A 21050-nucleotide genomic window follows, 5' to 3' on the forward strand; every position below is an offset into this window, starting at 1 on the left:
GAGATCCAGCGTTGCCAGCCATTTCTCCCCTTGGAGAAGTGGAAGTATTTGTTGCAATGCCATCATGCAGAATTTCTTGTCATAAATGAACTTGTTCAGGTGGCAAAGGTCCATGATGGGGTGGATGCCCCCATCCCGCTTCGGAATTTGAAAACAGCGGGAATAAAACCCATCCCACCTGTCCACCCACTGCACCGGGGCTATAGCCCCCTTCTCCAACAGTTCCTTCACCTCCTCCTGCAGAGTGGTTGATGGAGGGGTGAACTTCAATCCTGTGAACCGTGAGATTGCCTTGAATTCAATGGTGTATCCTGAAGATAAGATCTTCAAGACCCAGCAGTCTGATGTTATATGATGCCACGTGAGGGCATGGCGTGCCAGCTTGATGGAAGGCTGTGGTAGAGACAAAGGGATGGTGTGATCCATCAGTTTAGATGTGAACCCCCCCGATGGTGGGGATGGGGTGTGGATAGATGCCAGTGGGCGGACCTGCATTTCAAAGCCGCTTCTGGGCATCGGAAGTCTTGAAACGCTGGGGCTGGGAAGGCTTGAATTCAGCCTGGTAAGAACACCTCTGGAAAGGCGAATATGGTTTCCTGTAATTGCGGTGCTCCCAGTGACCGAATGCAGGCCACTGCTTGTTGTATGTCGAGCGGTACATAGCAGAGTATTAAGATGTAGAAGGCTGAGTAGTAAACATCTTTGCAGTAAATTTTGAATTTTTGAGCTACTCCATGGTGGTGTCAGTCATCTCACTGAAGAGCCCAGTGCCATCAAAGGCAAGCCCCTCAACTTTGTCCTTCATGTCCATTTGCAGATCCGTAGACCTTAACCAGGCATGTGTACGGAGAGTGATGGCAGAGGTCATAGCCTGGGATTTGCTTTCAGCAAGGTGCTTCGCTATGCTGAGTTGTTGTCTGGTGAGATCTCCTGATCTCTCCAGAGTCTTACAAAATTTGTCCCTGAATTCTTCCAGGGATAACATGTCTGTTTCATCACCTTAGTGGACAAGCATGCTGTAGAATAAATCTTTCTCACAAGCATGTCCAACTTGCGCCCCTCTTTTTCTGGTGGGACAGTATGATGCTTCCCAGACTTGGAGGGAGTGGCGCAGTCAATCACCAATGAGTTGGGAGAGGGGTGCTAACCCTTCTCCATTATATGGTAGAGGCTCTCTCCAGCCTTTTAAACATAGAAGTGGAGGTGTGCAGGACTTCCAAAGCACATTTCGCTGCCCACATAATAACCGGGAGCATGGGTAGGGCCACTGGTGCAGTAGATTGTGTCTTTAGCATGAAATTGTAGATGGGATCGTCTATGGTAGCTAGTCCGGAATGCAAGTCAAGGCCGAGTGCTTCCGCCATAGCCTGAACATGCCTATGGTAGGCCTTCAGCTCCTTATTAGGGGAGACAAATAGATGGGGCCACATCAGTTGAAGGTTCCACAATGGTCTTGTCTCCTTCAGGATCAGATTCAAAATCTTAAGAGCCATAATGCTTGGACAGCAAACCTGTCGGTGACACGGGGATGGCAGTCTGGGTCTCCACCATGATCACAGGAGAAACAGGTAACAGTGCAGTCTGGGTTGCCACCAAATGCATCACGGGACATTTGGTCTGAGATGCCTGATGTCCTGTAGTTGGAGTGCTGGTTTGGGTCACAGCAGAGACATACACAGCAATGCGATCCTGGGAAGACATCCTAGGCAGTGTGGTCACTGACAAAGCGGATTGAACCAGCATCAAAGGTCTCCAAGGTTTTGCCGTCTCGGATACATAAGGCGTAGCAGTGGTAATTGCTAGTTCAGAACTAGTTACATATACAGGTGCAGCATGAGTGAAACCACAGGTGTGCCATGATAGTAGACTCTGTAAATGTGCAGCTGAGAGTGCGGAAGCTGGACAAGATGGTGGGGCTGAGGTCGGAGGCTCAACCTCAGAAGGGAAGGAGCCTTGAAACATTGAATTTGACAAACTGCTGGTAGACGAGACATGTTGAGGAGCGTGTGTGTCGTGGTTGGGTTGAGGCCAACTGCGGCATCCTTGGCATCAGCATCATCAATATCAAAGTTAGGAAGTGGAGATTGGTAACAAGGAGTGACCTGTCTCGACGCTGAAATCACCTGCGTATGCAAAGGTGAAGTAACGGCAGGTCGAGCTGTCGTCTGTGTCAATGATGGAAATGAAGGGACCAGCGTTGTAGCTGGGGAGAGCGAACGCACCCTTGGTATCGAAATCATCTGTGTCGACGCTCGGGTGGATGGCTGCGTTGGCTTCGATGTCGAGGGCTCCACTTCGAGCAGCACAACTGATGTCGAGGGAGCTGCTGGCATTGAAGAAGGAAGCTGTACCGTGGATGGAGATGGGGTATGTTCCTTAGTAAGGTCAATCAGTCTCTGACATTTCCGATCAGGTCAGTACTTGGACGCTTTAATGACACTGACCTCCTAGCTTGATCACCAGCGTTGAGATCACTTTCAGAAGTTGAGGAGATATGCCAATAGGGCCTCAATGTCGAGGATTTTGACGCCAATGTCGAAGACTTCAACTTATGTTGAGTCGATGCCAAAACAGGTTTGGCTGTCGATGTCGAGGTAAAGCTCGATGTCAAAGTAGTCTTGGAAGCTGATACATGCTTTGACGTCGAATTTGTCAACTTCAATCGGTGCGGGGCTAAAGAAGACTGCAGCAGCGTTTTCAATGTCGATGGGTGAGGTGTGCCCAGTGTCGAGGGACTTAACACTTCATCATAAATAGCTGCCATGAGTGCCCGATTCTTCCGAGTTTCGAGAATGACAGGCAGATTTTGCACAAGGACACATTATGTTTCTCCCCCAAACAAATCGAGCACAGGTCATGGAGATCCTTAGAGGGGAGTTTGGCATTACAGCCTTCACACCTCTTAAAGGATTTTTTCTCTTCAGCCATCTCATCACGCAAGATGGATAGTCAAATCCATTCCGTGAGTCAAAGCCAGTCGAGTATTGTCAGCTGGTCTGAGTCAGAAATCCAGAATAGATAGTCAGCCAGAAACGGGTCATATACAATAATATCAGTCCAACTGTATGTTTGTTTAGTTTTGAATAAGAATTCACGAGGAACTTTCCGACAAGTGGTGGCAGACCGAGGTTCAAATGTAGGGGTGTGTCCAAACCGGTCTGGAGGCCATACTAAAGGCCTCCGAACTTCCAGACCGGTACGGACTTGGCCGGTCCGGGTCCGGGGTCCCCCTTTAAGGGCGGGGAGGGCTTGCTTACCCCTCCCGCCTCTTTGCCCCCTCCAGCGCCTGTATTGTATCTAGTAAATGGGGCGCTGGAAGCCAGCCGCCCCCGCCGCCCCCCCCGCGAGCGGATTAGGGGCAAAAATTAGTAAGGTACTGCCGCCGTCCCGCCCCCCGAGTGCTCACCGCATTGTTTCTACAAAAAGAGAGGAGCCCACCGAACAGAGCTCCTCTCTTGGCAAAGTCTGTGAAGCAACTGAGGCTTGGGGCGCACGCGCGCGTGCGCGATACAACAGCTAAACTTCCGCCGGAGGCCCGGTCTACCCTATGGCTTTTAGGATGTCTTTCAAGAAGTGCAAGATGTGCAGAGGGAGAAAATGCCCTACCTCAGATGGCCACAATCACTCCTTTGTCTAGGAAAGGACCACAAAGTGGAAGCCTGTATGCACTGCCAAACTTTCATGGAACAGGCAAGGCCCCCAAAAGATCATCTAGATTTTGCACTGCTCTTTGGAAAAAGCAGTGCAGGCCTCCAAAACCTGGCCTAGAATCAGCTCTCCTCGTTTAGTTTCAGCCACTCCAGCTGCTCTACTTCAGCATTTAGACCCTTCTGCAGCCACTCCCATGGGGTCTTTATCAGTCCTCCATTCCAATGCCATCAGTCTTTGCTTCAATTTTGACCCCTCAATTTTGAACCCAACTAGGGGAGACATTACCCATTGTCTCCTCAACCTGTCCTCCATGCAGTTCACACTTCCGGACATATAACTTCAAAGCCTGTGGCCACAGCTAGAGAGGTGGTGCGGGGAGAATGGGGATAGAAAAATGCAAATATATAAAGGATAAGTTATGATAATGTAAAGAAAATAAGAACAGGAGGAGACAGGGCACTTGAGGCTAAACTTGCTTGATAACAGATTTGCCACGCAAGAGAAAGTTCTTGATGCTTCTGTTGTGGCAAAGAAGAACTGAGGGGAGAAGGCATGGCCGTGCCTATTGGTGCATGTATTGTTACTCCATCAGTGTGTGGTTTAAGCCAGAACTCTGGAAGCAAAGCTCTAGAACAGTGTTTCTCAACCACCGGTCCCTGGACCGCTGCCGGTCCCCAAAGGGTTGAGTGCCGGTCCCTGACTGGGAGTCAAACCCCCCCCCCCTGAAATCAAGGCACTCACTTCCTCAATTTTGCACATGGCACAGAAGAGGAAGAGTATCACGGAGGCATGGGACCCTTCTTGTGCCTTGCCTCCACGTGCTGCTGAGATCTTCCTATAGCTATCTTATTCCCTATCTTTACAGCTTCAAACTGTATGCGATGCGGGGGCATGGAGGAAAAAGTATGGCAGTGGGCGCCACTTGAAGGCCTGCTGGTTCTTGCATGCTCATTGTTTGCAGCCAAAGGTTGGTTGATTGAAACCCAGCTGCCTGTTGTGGTCGAGGCGCCTTGAGAGGGAACACTGTTTCCCTCTTGCATCAGTGGGGCTTGCTTGTATGTTGTTTTCATTGGCCCCATGTAGCTTTTGAATTTTTCCAATGGCCCAGCATCCCCTCTCCATTGAGTAATCACAAGCACCTCCACTCCAGACATACTGGAGACAAATTTGTTCACCCAGGCTTTTAGATTCAGGGGTTCTCAACCTTGGGTACCCAGACGTTGGTGGACTTCTACTCCCATAATCCCGAGCCATAATGGCCAAATGCCATTGTTGTTGGAGGTTATGGGAGTTTAACTGAGGGACCCAAGGTTAAGAACCCCTAATATTCAATGTTTGCAAAAGATTCCAAATTTAATTATTTTAATGCTTATATTATTTTCATTCTAAACTGCCCAGAGATGCAAGTTTTGGGCAGTATAGAAGTCTGATAGATAGACAGACAGACAGACAGATAGACAGACTTGAAACCCCTTTACTAACTGCTGGTCCGGGAAACTGCGCATAAAGAATGTAGCGGTCCTTGAAACTCTGCACGAAGAATTTAGCGGTCCTTGACTCCAAAAAGTTTGAGACACACTGCTCTAGAAGATTCTACCATCTGTGTTGATTATGTATCAACATAATCAGTTGAATAATAGCAATAGCACTTACATTTATATACCGCTCTATAGCTAGAAGCTGTCTAAGTGGTTTACAATGATTTAGCATATTGCCCCCCAACATTCTGGGTACTCATTTTACCGACCTCAGAAGGATGGAAGGCTGAGTCAACCTTGAGCCCCTGGTCAGGATCGAACTTGTAACCTTCTGGTTACAGGGCGGCAGTTTTACCACTGCGCCACCAGGTGCTCCTGGTGGAATAACCTGTTTTTCAGACAGTTGAATAACCTATTTTTCTCTGTGCAAGGAGCTCTCTTGGTGGAGGTGAGCAGTGCACATGAAGGTTGTGGCAGAGGACCTTTCAGTCCTTGAAATAGCAGGGTAGCACTACCCTAGCCTACCTTCACAACATTCAGGGGGTCTTCTACTCACAGAAGAATGTCCCTCAAAGTGATCTGCTGTCTTTATAAAAAGAACAAGCTGTGATCAAGCTAACTTGTTTGAATATAACTTTTCATATAGTTGAGTATAATTTCATGAAATGTTCTATAATTAAATTTTTAATATTAAGATGTCGGAACCCATTCTGGCTCACACTTAATATAATACATTTAAACTTACTAAATTGGTGTTCAGTGTACTCTGACTCTCGCCTTCTGTTTCAGAAGCTGCTGTTAATGTGGCTGTAATTTTAAAGGGGAAAATATATTTTATAAAAAACCAATAGTTTGAAATTTTTTAATCCCCCAAATTCAAGCAACTGCAAAACATTAGCATACAGAATGTTTCCACATTCATCCTGCTCCAAGAGTCTGAAACTGTGCAAAAGAATTGCTAAAAATTGAAAACTTGATAAGTCATCTCTAACTCAAAGCAGAGATAAGGCTTCTAAACCATATAGAATAATAATTAAAATGCTTGGGTGGGTGGGTTGTTCCTACGAAGAATGGGCAACACAGCACTATACATTCAAACACTGTCTTACATATTCACATTTATATGCATGATGACTTTGTGTGTTTCTGAATGTTAAATGTACCACTAGAAGGCACATTATTTTCCTGCCCACTTTGCTGGTACAACCCTTTTTGCCGTTCAAGCTGTTGCAGAGACCTGCACAGTAAGCCTGTGCCGAGCTTGGGGCACGAGCTGGGGGGTGCTGCCTGGAGGCAAGTGGAAGACTCCCTTCCTAAAGCAGAGCCCTGCCAAGCTCCTGTCTGGGAAGGTGTCTTGAGTAGTGCTGGGAAGCAGAGTCCCTTCCAGTGCTTTCCCTAGAGAGCTCAATGGGCAAGAATTTAGAAAGGCCTCCCCTTCCCCATTCACCTCCGCAGACCGTGCTGGAGCTCCACAAGCCTCTCTTCATAAAAGAGCTTGTCCAGGTTTGGGAAAGTGAGTGTGCTACACATTGGTGGACACCTCTGTATGGTACTATCTGACGTGGGTGCAGGATTCTGCTATGGCCAAACTTCACACGGTTGAAGTAGAGTTTGAATGGCCTCTCAGCAACTGCTCTCACCTCAAACTTGATGGGTCTCTTATGAAGGGTTGGAGACTAACAATTGCTCTCTGCATAGTATGTCCCCACAGCATAAGTGGATTCTGTCCTTTAAAAAAACAACTGCTACTGCACTTATCTTAATGCTATGAAATTCAGATTTGTACTCTTACCGTGACCCATCCTTCGAGCAGTTGCATGATACTGCTGAGAAACACTGTACATTCCACTGTTCTTCCTTAGGATCGTGTCTGCAGTTTTTATAACTAGCAGTTTTGTTATCGGTGCAGTACCTTGTACCTGAAATATTGCCATAGTAATAGTTGAAACAAGAAGATTTCATTTACCTGGTGCTTGCCACAACCAACCATTTTTCCTTTTATAACTTCTAGGGATTGCTAAACTGTAACTGATCCAGAAATGTCAGAATGCACACTTTCCCACAGAGGAGAAGTTCTCAATAGGTATGTTTTGGGCTTTAAACTAAAAAATGCACTCTTGCTACATTGTGCCATTTGCCCAATAGTGCCCTTTGTCAAATCTCTTCTCAGAGACAGTAGCACAATATTCCACTCCCACGCAATCAGAAAAGCATTAAACTAGTACTAACAGTGTTACATTTGTAACAAGGCATTATTGTGTTCAGAAACTGGGTCATTTTTAAATTAAAAAATCCGAACAATCTGGAAACATCTTTATAGGGTTTTGTTTTTAATTAGCAGACATAATTTTGCTTTGCTTTATAAGATTATAGTTATGTCTGTTGCAAATTAGCTGAAGTGGAAGAATGAGACTGGTACAATTTGGGTTAGAAAGACATGATTGTGCAAACCCCATAATTTGTGAATGGTCTTAAGTACCAACAAAGGGAGCATTGCACTGCTTTACAAAACACCATTGAACTTTTAACCATTGCCGTAGAAGATGAAGTGCAAAATGTCGGGTTCCTGAAATGATGATTTCTACTGATCAGTTGTTTTAAAATGAATTTTGTGTATGTGTTAAACTTTGGCTGTTTGGGATTTCACCACCTTGAGATGTTTGTAATAGGTAGAATGTATGAAATACAATCATCTGACCTAGGCTATTTTGAGAATATGCTGAGTGAAAGTAGCCTTTGGCATTAATGGAAGATATACAAAGCAATATCTGATTTCTCTGCCGCATATTATGCTTTTATAACAACTAGTTGTTACCAGGAAATACATTGCTCTTGAATGCCAAATAAGAAGCTAGTGTATTGGGCACATTTTGAGAAGGATGCGATAGCACCTTCCCACACTCATGTTAGTTTATCCACACAATTTAAACATGCAGTCTCCTAGTTGTTTGGTTGTTACAGAAAAGTTGAATTTTCCTAACAATGTTGTTATGCCTGCAGTCCAATTATAGGTATACAGCACTGGACTGTTCCAGTGGGAGCTGGTACCTATTGGGGCTCTCAGCTGCCACTGGAACAGAGACAGAGGGCAGGGCAGCTAACAGCAGGCAGAGCCAGAGGTAACAGTCAGATCCATGTGGAGCCATGGCTAAGAGCACAGAAACCATCACAGGCGCCCCTTTATCACCATTAGAGCACATATCCATGTTTACTCCAAAGTAAATTTCATTGAGTTCAGTGAGTCTTACTTTCAAGTGTGTGCATAGGATTGCAGCCTTGTTGCTCTTATGGAAACAGCAAACAGACACAAGACACACACACCTTTTGCGCGCACGTGCGTGCGCACACACAACATAGCCATCATGTCCCCTAAAGGAAGGGAACATGGTCCATCTTGCTCAGTATTGTCTACACAGACTGGCAGCAGCCCTATCTGGAGATGCCAGGGAGGAAACTTGGACCCTTTGGTACCCACCACCACCTCGATAGCTCCCTTCCCCTATTGTTCACCTTCTCCAGCTCCAAGTACAGGCATCCGGGCTACCCAAGCAGGCACATAAACAGCCTTTTGGAGCATGCAGTGGGACCGCCCCTGCACCCACTTGGAACTGCCCCCGCACACATTTTGCACAATGGAGCCAGCCGGCCATCTCTTGCTCTCCTGAGCTCCCTAGGCTTTTTGTTCCAGTGGAAGCACATCCCATTTATCTACTGTGATAGAGGATTGCGGGAGTGCAAGAAAACACTCCAGGGGAAATGCCCACTGCCTAAATAATGCATAAACAGGTGTGTAAAGGCACTGATGGAGCTAGGGAGGTGGTCCTGTTGCAAGCTTGGAGGTTCTATGTATGCATACACTTCAATAGTCAGGCAGCGGCACTTTAAGGGGCACAAAATGTACCTTGCATGTCTTTCTTACCAGTCAGTAAGTTGTGGCAGGTTTCCTATCCTGTTCTACAATCTCAAAAATAGTTTTTGAAAGCAGCACCCATCAGAAATGGTGAAGGGAAAGACGCCCAATCTCTGCTTGTTCTCCCTTGCATTGCTCCTTCCCTTCAGTCATAAGCAGACTGTGTGAGAATCTGAGCAGCATCCCAATCCTATACAGGTTTACACAAGAGTAAGTCCCATTTTTGCTGGGATTCCTTCCAAGTAAGTATGCATAGGGTTGTCGGTATTCCCTCTCCCAAGGCAGCATTCTTGGGCAGAGCAGTTGCTTCTCTAACACAGGATTGGCTGCGGGCATTATGGAAGATGCCCGACTGGAAAACAGAACAGCTTGGGAGCACAGAGTTGGTCAATTGGAGAGTGGGGCTTTGTAAAGGTGTAGTGCATTGCAGCACAATGCCCAACCTGCAGAAAAGAGAAAATGCCCCCCCCCTTTTTTTCTGGAGAGGTGACTGGCCTGAGGAGGGACCAGAAGAAATCGTCTCTTGTAGCTTGACAGAAAGGCTTGCAAGTGTCCATTTCAGCAAAGCAAGTGTAGAGGCTGGCTGAGGGATGGTGGGAAGGAATGCAGCACCTGCTCTTGGCAAGGAGCCTCTCTTGGGCTGCTGTACACACAGTTCAATACAAGATAGACTAGGAAAGCTGCTGGTGTTGCATTAGCATAATCTTGTTTCTGCATTAAGTGTTGTGAATCACCCAGACACCACCTGTTTGCATGCATAGACTATCATATTTTGCCTTAATCGGGTAGGGCAAATCATGCAGCAAATAACTTTTTGGTGTAAAGAGGCAATATTTTCTCCTTCCTTGGAGTTATCATTTGTATTGCCATGGAGAGTACAGTGTGGACCATGGTGTACAAGTACCACAAGCATCCATTTGATTATCTGAGTGCTCCCTGATTGTAAATGGGAGAGAATTCATGTACCCACTTTTAAAGTTTTGCAAATGTTAACCAGCTATTTTTTATTTCTTTTCCCCACTTGCTCTTTGCAAGGAAGATTTGTGTTCCCCCTTTCCTCTGCTGAAGCTGTATTGTGGACTAGTTACAAAACTCCTCTTACCTGATGGCAGAGTTTAGGTAAAATGTGTGGTGCAGCATAACGCTGCAGAGTTTGACAATCTTGTACAGTTCCATGTACAAGAATGACATCATCCATAGTCCCATTGTAAATGTCACATTTGGTGTGGTTGGGTACATCCGTCACATACATATTGGAAAACTGCATGCACAGCTTCTCTGCCCAGTTCTACAATACAAAGCCATAATGCATTACATAATATGCATTATGTAAATCACTTATAAATACTTAGAATCATACGCACAAACTTAACCTTTTGTAGGAAAGACAGAAAATGTGGGAAGTTGCACAAATATGATTCCACAAGTGCAGTTGTGCAATTGACTGCCATTATTTCCAAAGGACCATTGATCATGCAATTTTCCACATTTCCATAAGAGCACTCTTGCACAACTGTGCACATGTTCCATTATAAAGCAGATGAAACTTTGTGCAGTATGTCACCCATTGTTAGAAATAAAAATACTTTATTGAATGAAGCTATCCACATGCAAATTTATCTCCATCATTTCCTGGGCTTGTTTTCTATTCTTGTGAAAGCAAATTATTTAACAGCATTTCAAGCATAATCAGCTTTCAGTCCTGTATGTATTCTGCTGTCATCTTTTTCCACATTTTGCATTTATTTTTAAACTTTTTATTATCAAACATCAAAAGAGAAAACCACGAAAAACGATATTAGATGGTTTAACCTGCTTGCATTTAATTCAATAGTTTGTGTGCCAGAGAGGGGGGGCTAGTCTTGTAGTAGCAAACATTAATTGTCCGCATTGCTAAGCAGGGTCTGCTTTGGTTTGCATTGCAGGGGAGACTATATGTGAGCATTGTCAAGATTTCCCTTAGGGGATGGGGCCATAGCTCAGTGGAAGAACATCTGCATGCCTGCAGACAGAAGGTCCCAAGTTTAATCCCTGGCATCTCCAGGTAGGGCTGGCAGAGACTCCTGCCTGGAACCTTGGAGAGCCACTGCCAGTCAGCGTAGACCATACTGAGCTGGATGGACCAATGGTCTGACTCATTAGAAGGCGGCTTCTTGTCTTTCTAAGAAATATTAGAAGGTTTTTGCGCAGGACTTCATTTTGGCCACTGCTATTTTTCCAGACAAAGAAATATGAAGGGATACTCACCTAATACCCCACTGCTTTTTCCAGATTAAAGTATAAGAATAGCACTTTTATATACCTAATTAATTTAATTTAAGTAAGAAGCTCTGTTGCTACTGGGACCCCTCAGATATATTAACTGGTCTTAGACTGAAGCCAAATAATTCCAATTTATGCCCAATACAGATTAATTTTATAATCTGAGGCCTGACTAAAAATCTATAAAGAATTTCCATAAAGAGTGAAAGGCAACACTTAGGCTCAGACAATGTGAAAAACTTATCATCCACATACACACAATAATTTAATTGCCTCATTTTGGAAAGGTATTACACAGTTAGCTCTAATTTGCTATGCTAAGGTTTTCAATGCAAAGTAAATAAATAAAAGTGGTGATGGACAACCCTATCTTACTCTGTGCTATAAGTTGATCTCAGAGGATAAAACACAGCTGATAAAAAGCTTGGCAACATGGGAATTGTATCTTAACATGATCAGTTTTCTAATTGCTGGACTAATGTCAAAAACTAAGAACCGCCCAGAGACGTAAGTTTTGGGCAGTATAAAAATTTGTAAAATAAAAATAAAACTTCACATTAAAATACCTATTTAATACAGTCAAATGCTTTCTCAGCATGCATAAAATAAAATAAACCTGAAAGAGATGACAGTTTTGTTATAATTCCAGGAAAGCTGTATGCATGGTGTGTGGTGGGCGGGGACCTGTTTGATGTACCTAGGTCGATAAAACTGCATTAAGATATCTGCCCAAAGCACAAAATGTTTACAGTCAGCATTTAGAAGTAAGATTAGTCTATAGGATTTGGGCTTCTCTCAGTTCTTCCCAAATGTAATAGAGATATAGATTTGTGCCCTTAATGTGAGCTCACTGCCTCATCTTATTAAAATGTTGAAAAACAGTTTGCCATTTGGGGTGCTAAGCTGTCTAAGGATTCAAAATAAAATCCATTTGTAAACCCATCTCATTTTAAAATTCTTTAAATTGAGCTTAACATGTTTTGAGTTCTATGGAAAATACTTTCTGAATTTCATCCAACCACACTTTCATATGGAGTTCAGTTTTATTTCCTAGATTGCTTAAAAATATATAAAATAATTGACAATGCTCTTATAAGATTCGAAATTATCATATATCTATTAAATCAGTAAGAGTAAGTACATTCCATTAATTTACCCAAATCCTAATTTGTTTTAGATATGCAATCAGGAGACTACTCAATTACTACATTAATTTCCATAGATTCATAAATCAGAACACACTTTAGTAAACAGGTGGTGAAAGAGTCATAACAATATGCAGTGGGTTTTCATCAAACCAGGAACAGAAACACTGCCATTTCTCTACATTTTTGACAGAATCTAAACTAGGAAAAGTAAAACCTTGAGGTAAGGTGTGGGGGTGAATAAAATGCTCACAAATAGATGAAGACTGCACTTCAAAACTGCTATGTCTAAGTAATTTCGTATCTGATCTTTTTGAAATTTTGACATCTTATAGCCCTCACCACATAGGTTCTCTGTACCAAATTATCTTGATTTTATGGTTAGAATGTCAGGGCATTATTCTATAATCATTAGCATTAAAGAATAGCTACATTCATTGTGTTACAGAACTCAGAATTCCACTGCATTGGAGATGATTGATATAAGTTATGGACAGAAAGTACTCTGGAAAACAACTCAATATACCTCAGCTTTATATATGTTTCAAAGAACAGTTTTCAGAATAAAATATCAGAATTTATATTGCACTGTGTTCGAGGTCATGCTATATTTTGACTACACTAATTAAAATGTATATATAATGGAGGAGTGCAATAATTTATGCCCAAATGGGAAACTGGACCCCATTTTTCAATTTGGAATTGCTTCTAAGTGTAATGGGCTCAAACAAGTCCTGAGTGAGTAACACTTTATCCAGTCTCACTTGTGCCTCATTTGTTCCTTTTGGTTTTTATTTAGTAAACAACTAAGGAGGAGGGGGAGGGTGAAAGAAAAGTGCAGTTGATTCTCAGATCAAAATCATTGGGAAGTTTATAGTCTGTATACCTTTTCAATGGCATGTAGAATGGGCCCTTTTCCCTATATATCTGAAATTTAGCAGGTCTGGCCCCTTAAATGGATCCCAAAATGCCTGAAATTGTAATGCCAGCTGGTAGGGTGTGCGAGCTGGCTCAAATCGAGCCAGGCTTCAGTTCCAGCCAGCTCAACTCGAAGGGTTTGGGTTGAACCAAACTGGGCCTGGTTAAGTTTGCGCTGGCAGTGAGGATTCCTCTTTATCAGTGTAGGGAGAACGAGGGGGCTTCACTGAAACTAGGTGGTAGGGGGAGGGAAGTAATTTTTTACCTTAAAAGTGCTGGTGGACATGGGGTGGTAGTGGCTCCCCCCACCCCCGCCAGAGCAGGCAGGGCTGGTTCGGGCCTCTGCACATGTGTGGCGGTCACTAAACTGGCCTACATGCATGCACAGAAACCATTTGAGTGACCACCGCAGCCACCCCTGCAGTTGGCAGCAGCACTGGCATTTTTAAGGTAAAAACATACTCCTACCCCAACTAGTTCTAGCAAAGCCCCCTGTTCACCCATTCTCATTCCCCTTTACCAGTAAAGCTTCAAGCCCACTCAAACCGGGCTTGTCTTGAACTGGCCCTGTTTTGAGTGTGCACAAAACCAAACCAGACCCAGTTTGGCTCGTGACCGGTTCAAGTTTGAGCACACCTCTATCAGCTGGCTTTATAACAAAGAAGTTAGGGGTAAGAGAAATGCAGCTGGTTCTCCCATTGATATCTATAGGGAACAAATTAAATGGGCGCATTTAATGAGGACACTAATGCAAAGTACAGGAACAAACCTGATATGAATGAGGATTTTAGCAAAGAAAATGGAGAAACAAAAGAAGCTCATACCCTTAATGTGCAGGGGTAGCCCATAACAATTCTAAACAAACTAAAGGCCTAGAAATCTCAATGAATGCGTTTAGACAGACAAAAAATTATTCCTTGAGCCAAACTACCTTTGTTTAAAGGTAAAAGTAGTGTGCCGTCAAGTTGATTTTGACTCCTGGTTCTCACAGAGCCCTGTGGTTTTCTTTTGGTAGAATACAGGAGGGGTTTGCCATTGCCTCCTCCTGTGCAGTATGTTTGAAATATGTTTGATTTGTAAGCTGACCATGGGTCATAAAATAAACAATCACAGATAATAAAATATAGAAAAATCCTCAAAAGGTTTACAATTGCTAGAAAGTAATAAAACATCAGTCACATACAGTGCCAATCAGAAACTTAACTAGCAATTGTTAACAATAAAAGTGTGAATATAAGACTAAAAGTGCAAGGAGAACATACACATGAAATAAAATGCTGATGTAACCACATAACATTAGAGCAAAACTTCGCCACCTTATATGCAACAGGTGGAAATTGTTCTGCCAGAAGATAAGAAATACAAAAATCTTCTGAGCGTCCTAGAAAAGGCGCCAGACAGGGAGATATCAGGGAGCATCTTAGCTCTCTGTAAAATGGGCAGTGGAGCAATACATGTTGGATGAATTCAAACTCCCCATAGCCACAGGGGCAGATTCTATCTTCCCTAGGTATTCTCTTTATTCTCCCTGCAAGCACAGGTGATGGGAGCATATCATATCTTGCTCTAAAAAAAGCCCTCAGATAGTGTGGGTTCTCTAAGGTATACAAATAAGTAGTGGGACCCTAACAGCAATACATAAACCCAACCACCTTCTTGAGCATTCAGGAATCATAAAGAGCTTGTGTTGATTTTCAATATCCAAGATTCTCTGCTTCAAGGCCAATAGAGCTTGATTATGTATGGTTCAGCAAAACCAGATAATCCATGGAAAATCCCAGTGAAAGAATTTTAGCATGAACTGCCTGGGCCCATGAGGACTGAAAACCATCAGCCAAAATCGCCGAGATCCATGCTTGAGGAAAGAATTTTACCCTAAGCCAAAAGGCTAGGATCAGCACCCTAGCTCTGGCCTCAATTCTCAGAACACCCAGATCAACTCTCAACAGATGATGCCTTTCAGCATCTTCCTATATCGCTGCTGCCTAATATAGTACCAGCAGGGATTTGAACCGGCAACCTTCTGCTTGTTAGTCAGGAATTCCCCATAAGACCACAAAACCTTCTCCCAGTTTCCAGTAAGAGAAAATGTGTTAAAATCACTGACATGACATGACACACCCAGCATGCCGGTTGTGAAAGCAGCACAACTGCTCTGTCTTATCAGCTACTTGCCCAGCTACAACAGTCCCAGCACATTGCTCCAGCACTGGAATGGGTGTCATGTCAGGCAGTAATTTTAACCATTTGGTGATAGCCACCTTGAAATTTCCATCTACTAAGATTTCCTCAAATATTTGGAAGGGTTGTCCTGGCTCAGTTGTTTATACTCCATCTTTCTAAGCTATCAAATTAACTATCAGTCTTTTGTCTATGCAAAATGTCACAAAGCTTTATTATCCCACTTCTACTAATTTAGCAAATGGTGAAGTACCTTAATATCTTGGTTTGAGCCCAACTCCTCAAGATAGCCTAATCCGTGGCAGTTTCCTGGCTTTTGTATGACCAGAACACTGAAATAATGTATAAGCTTGCTCTGTTTTGTACTGCTGTTTGTAGAATTTGTCATCAAATCAAGTAAGAATTGGTCCCCCTTTGTTCATTCTTATTTGTTATCTTGATTTTAATTTGTTTTGAGTTTTATGTTTTACCTATTTATGTAAAATATGTTAAATAAATAAATAAATAAATACATATGTATCAAAGACTGGTTACTGAGAGCAATAAAGATATTGACTGATTGACTGAAATCAGTGGCAGAGAGGTTGGGGGCGAGACTGCATAGCCACTCCATGGGTTTGGTTTGGACCCACTGGCACTTGCTGTTTTCTCTGCTCAGACTCTATTAGTGGCCATTCTAGCTGGATCCACTAGAGGGAGAAGGTAGGACAGCATGGCCCACTCCAACAGCACAGCTGGCACCAGCTGCTATTTAGCTCCTCCCCAAATTATCTGCTCAGTAGCCATTCCACCCGTTCGGTACTTTACTTGAAAGTTTGGGTACCTGGATTTAATCATTGTTTTCCTTTCCCTTCTGTATAACGTCTACTAGTTTATAGTAGACCCACATGTCTACTGTGGGTATTTTTTAAATTATGTCAAGTGCTAGAAAAGGCACAATAACTATAACAATCACAATAAGTACTGGATTATTAAGCCAACAATTTCCATTATTTTAGCCAAAATCTTGTTCCAGGAAGTCTACACATGGAGTTATCCTCCACCTATGCATCACATCTACGCTTGTATGTCTATATCATCAATTATGCTGCACATTTGTATAGATTGCATAGAGCCAAGTGCCACCACGCAAAATTCTAATAGAGGGTTCCGGAAGACTAACACATTTTCTCCTCATACAGAAATTCAAGTATGTTCTATGCAATCTATTTAAATCCTAAAGCTGTGCAATTTATAATAATAATAAAAATGCCAGGCAGCACTGACATGTCATTACACATAGTATGCATGTACACCTACCTTGTCAGGATAGTTTTCTTTGAAAGTTTTGACAGCAACATCGAGAGCAATTTTCATCCATATTTTATATTCTAAAGATGGCTCATCCAAAAATGTGTCAAAAGCTTCAAGCAAATCATCTATAGAGATAAAACACGTCTGAAAAGATAAATAAATAAAGCAAGACCATGAGAAATGAGTACAGTGGCTGACATGCTGCCCAGTGACTTGAAGATGCTGCGAACATCAGGGCTGCTGTGGCTGCAAAAGGCGGCCCTGACACTGTGGAGGACTAGACTGAGTACACAAGCAGCGCTGATGCAATTACTCCCATTCACTCCCACTAACTGCAGCAGTGCTGCTTGCGCAAGCATGCGTGCTCGAGAGCATCGGGGCACCCTTAATTGTGGCAGCCCTGACGCAGTTTGCAGCATCACTGAAGTCCTATTCAGACATATTGTACAAATGTCTGTACACCCACATCTTTTTGGGTGAATGACTGTTCATTTTAAAAATGAACCCGGATAGAGGCTCCTCAAATGCATGGCACAGATAGGAAGTGTTCTGCTGTAGCTGAGTACAACATAGTGTGTAAATAACTGCACCTGTGTGCATGGTAGGCTCATTACACAAGTGTTGGACATAATATGTGAATAGAGCTTGAGACACTGTACATCATGTCAGCCAGTACCTTTTACTAGAGGAACTTTGGGAAAACTGCAATGTACATTAATAATGTGATTGGCCTTCTTGTTCCGCAAACAGCAGCTACAGAAATCCCCAGTCCAGACTGGGACAGTGGTGATAGTGGGGTGAAGGAGACCTTTAGGCCTTTCTCCCTGCCATAGTTCCAAAATGGATTGGGCAGTGTGTGCCTAGTTGCTAATGGGAGCTTCCCTTCCAAGGCAGCCATGAAGGAGCAGGGGTAAAGACCATAGTGGGGACAAAGGGTTAAAGTCTTTATACATTTTGGTCACTGCAAGACTGACATTTACTGAACATCAGAAGGCACGGAGTGACCTGTGTAAAAATGAATGGCTATGAATCTTATGGGAAACTTCTTTTGTGAAAAAAGTATCTTTTGAAAGAAAGGCAGGGTATATACATGGTTTAAACAAACACTTTTTAGTTAAATTCATGGCATATCAAGAATTGCTGGCAGCAGCTTCTCCAAGGTTGCACGCAGGGATCTCTCTCAGCCCTATCGTTGAGATGTCAGGGAAGGAACTTGGAACCTAGATGCTCTTCCCAGAGCGGCTCCATCCCCTGAGGGGAATATCTTGCAGTGCTCACACATGTAGTCTCCCATTCATATGCAACCAGGGTGGACCTTGGGAAGACTCTGGGAAGAGCAGAAGGTTCCAAGTTCCCTCCCTGGCTTCTCCAAAATAGGGAATCTCTTCTCCAAGAGACTCCTGCCTGCAACCTTGGAGAAGCCACTGCCAGTCTGTGTAGACAATACTGAGCTAGTATATGACTCAGTATATGGCAGCTTCCTATGTTCCATTAACATGCCCATCAGCATCTCTGATGGAGGCTGGCTGGGTGCAAACAGAATGTAGCAAGTAGGTCTAGTTCTTAGGAGGAGCCAGATTGATGGTCTCAGTCACGCCAGTGGAGGAGGGCCCAGCTCACTGATCTCTCCCTCTGCTGCAGCCAGGTAAAATGGCTGCAGATGGATCCAGTTCTGAGAGGGAAGGAGCCAGAGGATAGTTGGGCTCAGCCAAGAGATGGAGTTTTAAGTTTTCGAAGAGTATTTTCCTAAGTAAGTTTTCTTTTAATCTGAATATATTTTAAAAACCTCTATATTTATTCTACTGGCAACCTAGTGAACATCAATCAACTGATCATTTATTTTATATTTTATTTTATTTACATTTATATCCCACTCTTCTTCCAAGGAGCCCAGAGCGGTGTACTACATACTTGAGTTTCTCCTCACAACAACCCTGTGAAGTAGGTTAGGCTGAGAGAGAAGTGACTGGCCCAGAGTCACCCAGCTAGTTTCATGGCTGAATGGGGATTTGAACTCTGGTATCCCCGGTCCTAGTCCAGCACTCTTAACCATGCTACACTCTACACCACGCTGGCTCTCAGTTCTTACTGAACTCATGCTGAAGAAGTTTATACATGAACTTGGAGGCTGCATCTGAACCACATCCAACATTATGGAGTTGTAACAATCAAAATGCAGCACTCACTACTGTTACAGCTCAAGAACTTGTTCAGAGCATCATGATGCAAGGTCACAGAAGCTTGGGTTAAGCCTTATAGCCTTTGCACAAGTGCAGGGCACTTAGCAACTGTTATGTCCCCCTTGAACTGCTCCATTTAAGACTTATGCTAGTGGCTTACAAGCCCTTGTTAATTCACTACACCATTGCAACTGCCATGTAAGAGACTTATGAAATAGATTCTAAATCCTCTATTATTAAACATGCTCTTTCTGAGTTCTCCCCATTGTGGAAGCACATACATGATGGTCAAATATCACTTCTATAAACTGGTAATGCTGTGTATTATAATCCAAAATGTGCTAATTTAAGCAAACTTGATTTGGAAACCAGTTCAAGGATCTCAGTCTCAGACACTGCGGATACTAAACACCACTCATGCACAGCAGGGAAGGGGCGGTTTTCATTGATTCCCCCTTCCTTCTGTAGTCCTTTGTGCCTTCTAAAAAATATGTGCCTGAGGGTCCTGCACCACTGAGGGGCATGTTCAGGAGGCACAGAGGGCTGCAGAGCTGCTCCCCCACTGTATGTGTGAAATGTTATGGGGTGCACACAATATTAGTCGGGCTGCCAGCCATTAAGTGGCAGTCCAACATATAATAAGACAGCCCTCTACTGTGATGGGTTGTGCTTGCACTCAAGAGGAAATTAGGTTACCTACCTATAACCAATGTTCTTTGTTGTGATCCTTGTGCATCCACACTAATGGGATTGTGCCTGTACAGTCAACCTTCTGGAAACTTCTCTAGCTCCTCAAGACACTCCAGTATTGCCTTCACATGGCTAGTGTGGCCATTAGGGAAGGAGGGTTAGAGTGTTGACACCTCAGTACCTGGGCAACCACCAGCATCCAATAACCGCTCAAAGATTTGTGAAAGGTAAGTGAGGTCAAAGGTAAATGTCAGCTGCAATGGAGTGGTAGGTGGGTGGGCTGCATGAATGCACAAGGACCACTCAAAGATCACTCACTGGTGACAGTTTAGCAAGCTGCTTATTTTGATTGTGGTCCTCTATGCATTTATACGAATGGGAGATTAGGTAGTTTACCTAAATGAAGGCACAGCAATACCTGCTTCAATATCCCTCATTCGAAGGACACAGCTGCTGCTGATCTGACATGAAGTGTGCATTATTTAATTAACACGAATGAAGAGCACGTTACTGCTCTACAAATGCCTTACGTTTAGAGTCCATACTGGCTGCAGAGGACCCCACTGCTCTGGTGGAATGGGCCTTTCTCTTCAAAGGGACTGGCTGATTTGTGGATTGATAAGCTGTGTTTATTGTATTTCCAACCCAATATAAAAGTCTCTGCTTAGACATTCCATTGCCTTGTTCTTTCCTTGGTAAGAAATGGAAAAGGGCCTTTTTTTATTTTTAACTGCCTAGCCCTGTCCAGATAAAATGCCCGTGCTCATTATCCAGAGCGTGCAAATGCCTGTCCAACTTCAACTCCAGATATGAAAAAAGGTAGGGAAGTTTATACAGAACAATGGTGAAAGCTTAAGTTTGAATGACATACTAGGTCTTAACATGACTTTATCCTTGTGATATCATAGATATTACTATCACTCTCAGTAGTAAGACTGATATTTTAATCTTTTGTAACTGCCACCTATAATCAACAATATCTGAAAGAGATCGCAGTCATGAGCTTGAACTGTTTTGTCATAAGAGGTGATAAGATCATGATGGAATCAATAGGATGTGCTCAAAATGCGATTCAATGTCCAAATCGCAGCACAATCCCTTTAAAACCGAGGGCTCCGTGCCCTTTAACACAGAGGAGAGCAAGTCCATTCCTGCTCCTCTGCTCACCTTTACTTCCGTAATCACGGTGCTCTCCCCAGCTATGACTGCAGTGCTTCCCCCCAGCTGGGCTCAGCGCCCCTGCCCCTGGGGAGGGACCTGCTATTGGAACTTTATAACGGGCTTTATAAGTCCCGGCCGCCTCTAATAAATTCCATCCAGGCTTTATAAGTCCTATATAAAG

General features: G+C 43.5%; 1 protein-coding gene across 8 annotated transcripts in view; it reads right to left on the bottom strand.

Annotated features, from left to right (window-relative positions):
- Positions 1-21050, bottom strand: part of LOC128338664 (sodium/hydrogen exchanger 10-like) — a 241324-nt gene that overhangs the window by 6213 nt on the left and 214061 nt on the right. For 5 of the 8 annotated variants that reach the window (XR_008312667.1, XR_008312666.1, XM_053281423.1 and 2 more), the window contains 4 exons: positions 16845-16982; positions 10142-10327; positions 6922-7048; positions 5875-5936 (listed from right to left, as the gene is read on the bottom strand). Coding sequence is in view for 4 of the 8 variants with exons in the window: in XM_053281423.1 (XP_053137398.1) it covers positions 5875-5936; positions 6922-7048; positions 10142-10327; positions 16845-16982 (513 nt within the window). In the remaining 4 variants the exon portion in view is untranslated. Of the gene's footprint in view, positions 1-5874; positions 5937-6921; positions 7049-10141; positions 10328-16844; positions 16983-21050 lie in introns of those variants that run through there. The other 3 variants (XM_053281442.1, XR_008312672.1, XR_008312671.1) reach the window with 3 other exon arrangements.

The sequence above is a fragment of the Hemicordylus capensis genome, chromosome 1, assembly GCF_027244095.1.
Source record: "Hemicordylus capensis ecotype Gifberg chromosome 1, rHemCap1.1.pri, whole genome shotgun sequence".
NCBI lineage: Eukaryota > Metazoa > Chordata > Lepidosauria > Squamata > Cordylidae > Hemicordylus > Hemicordylus capensis.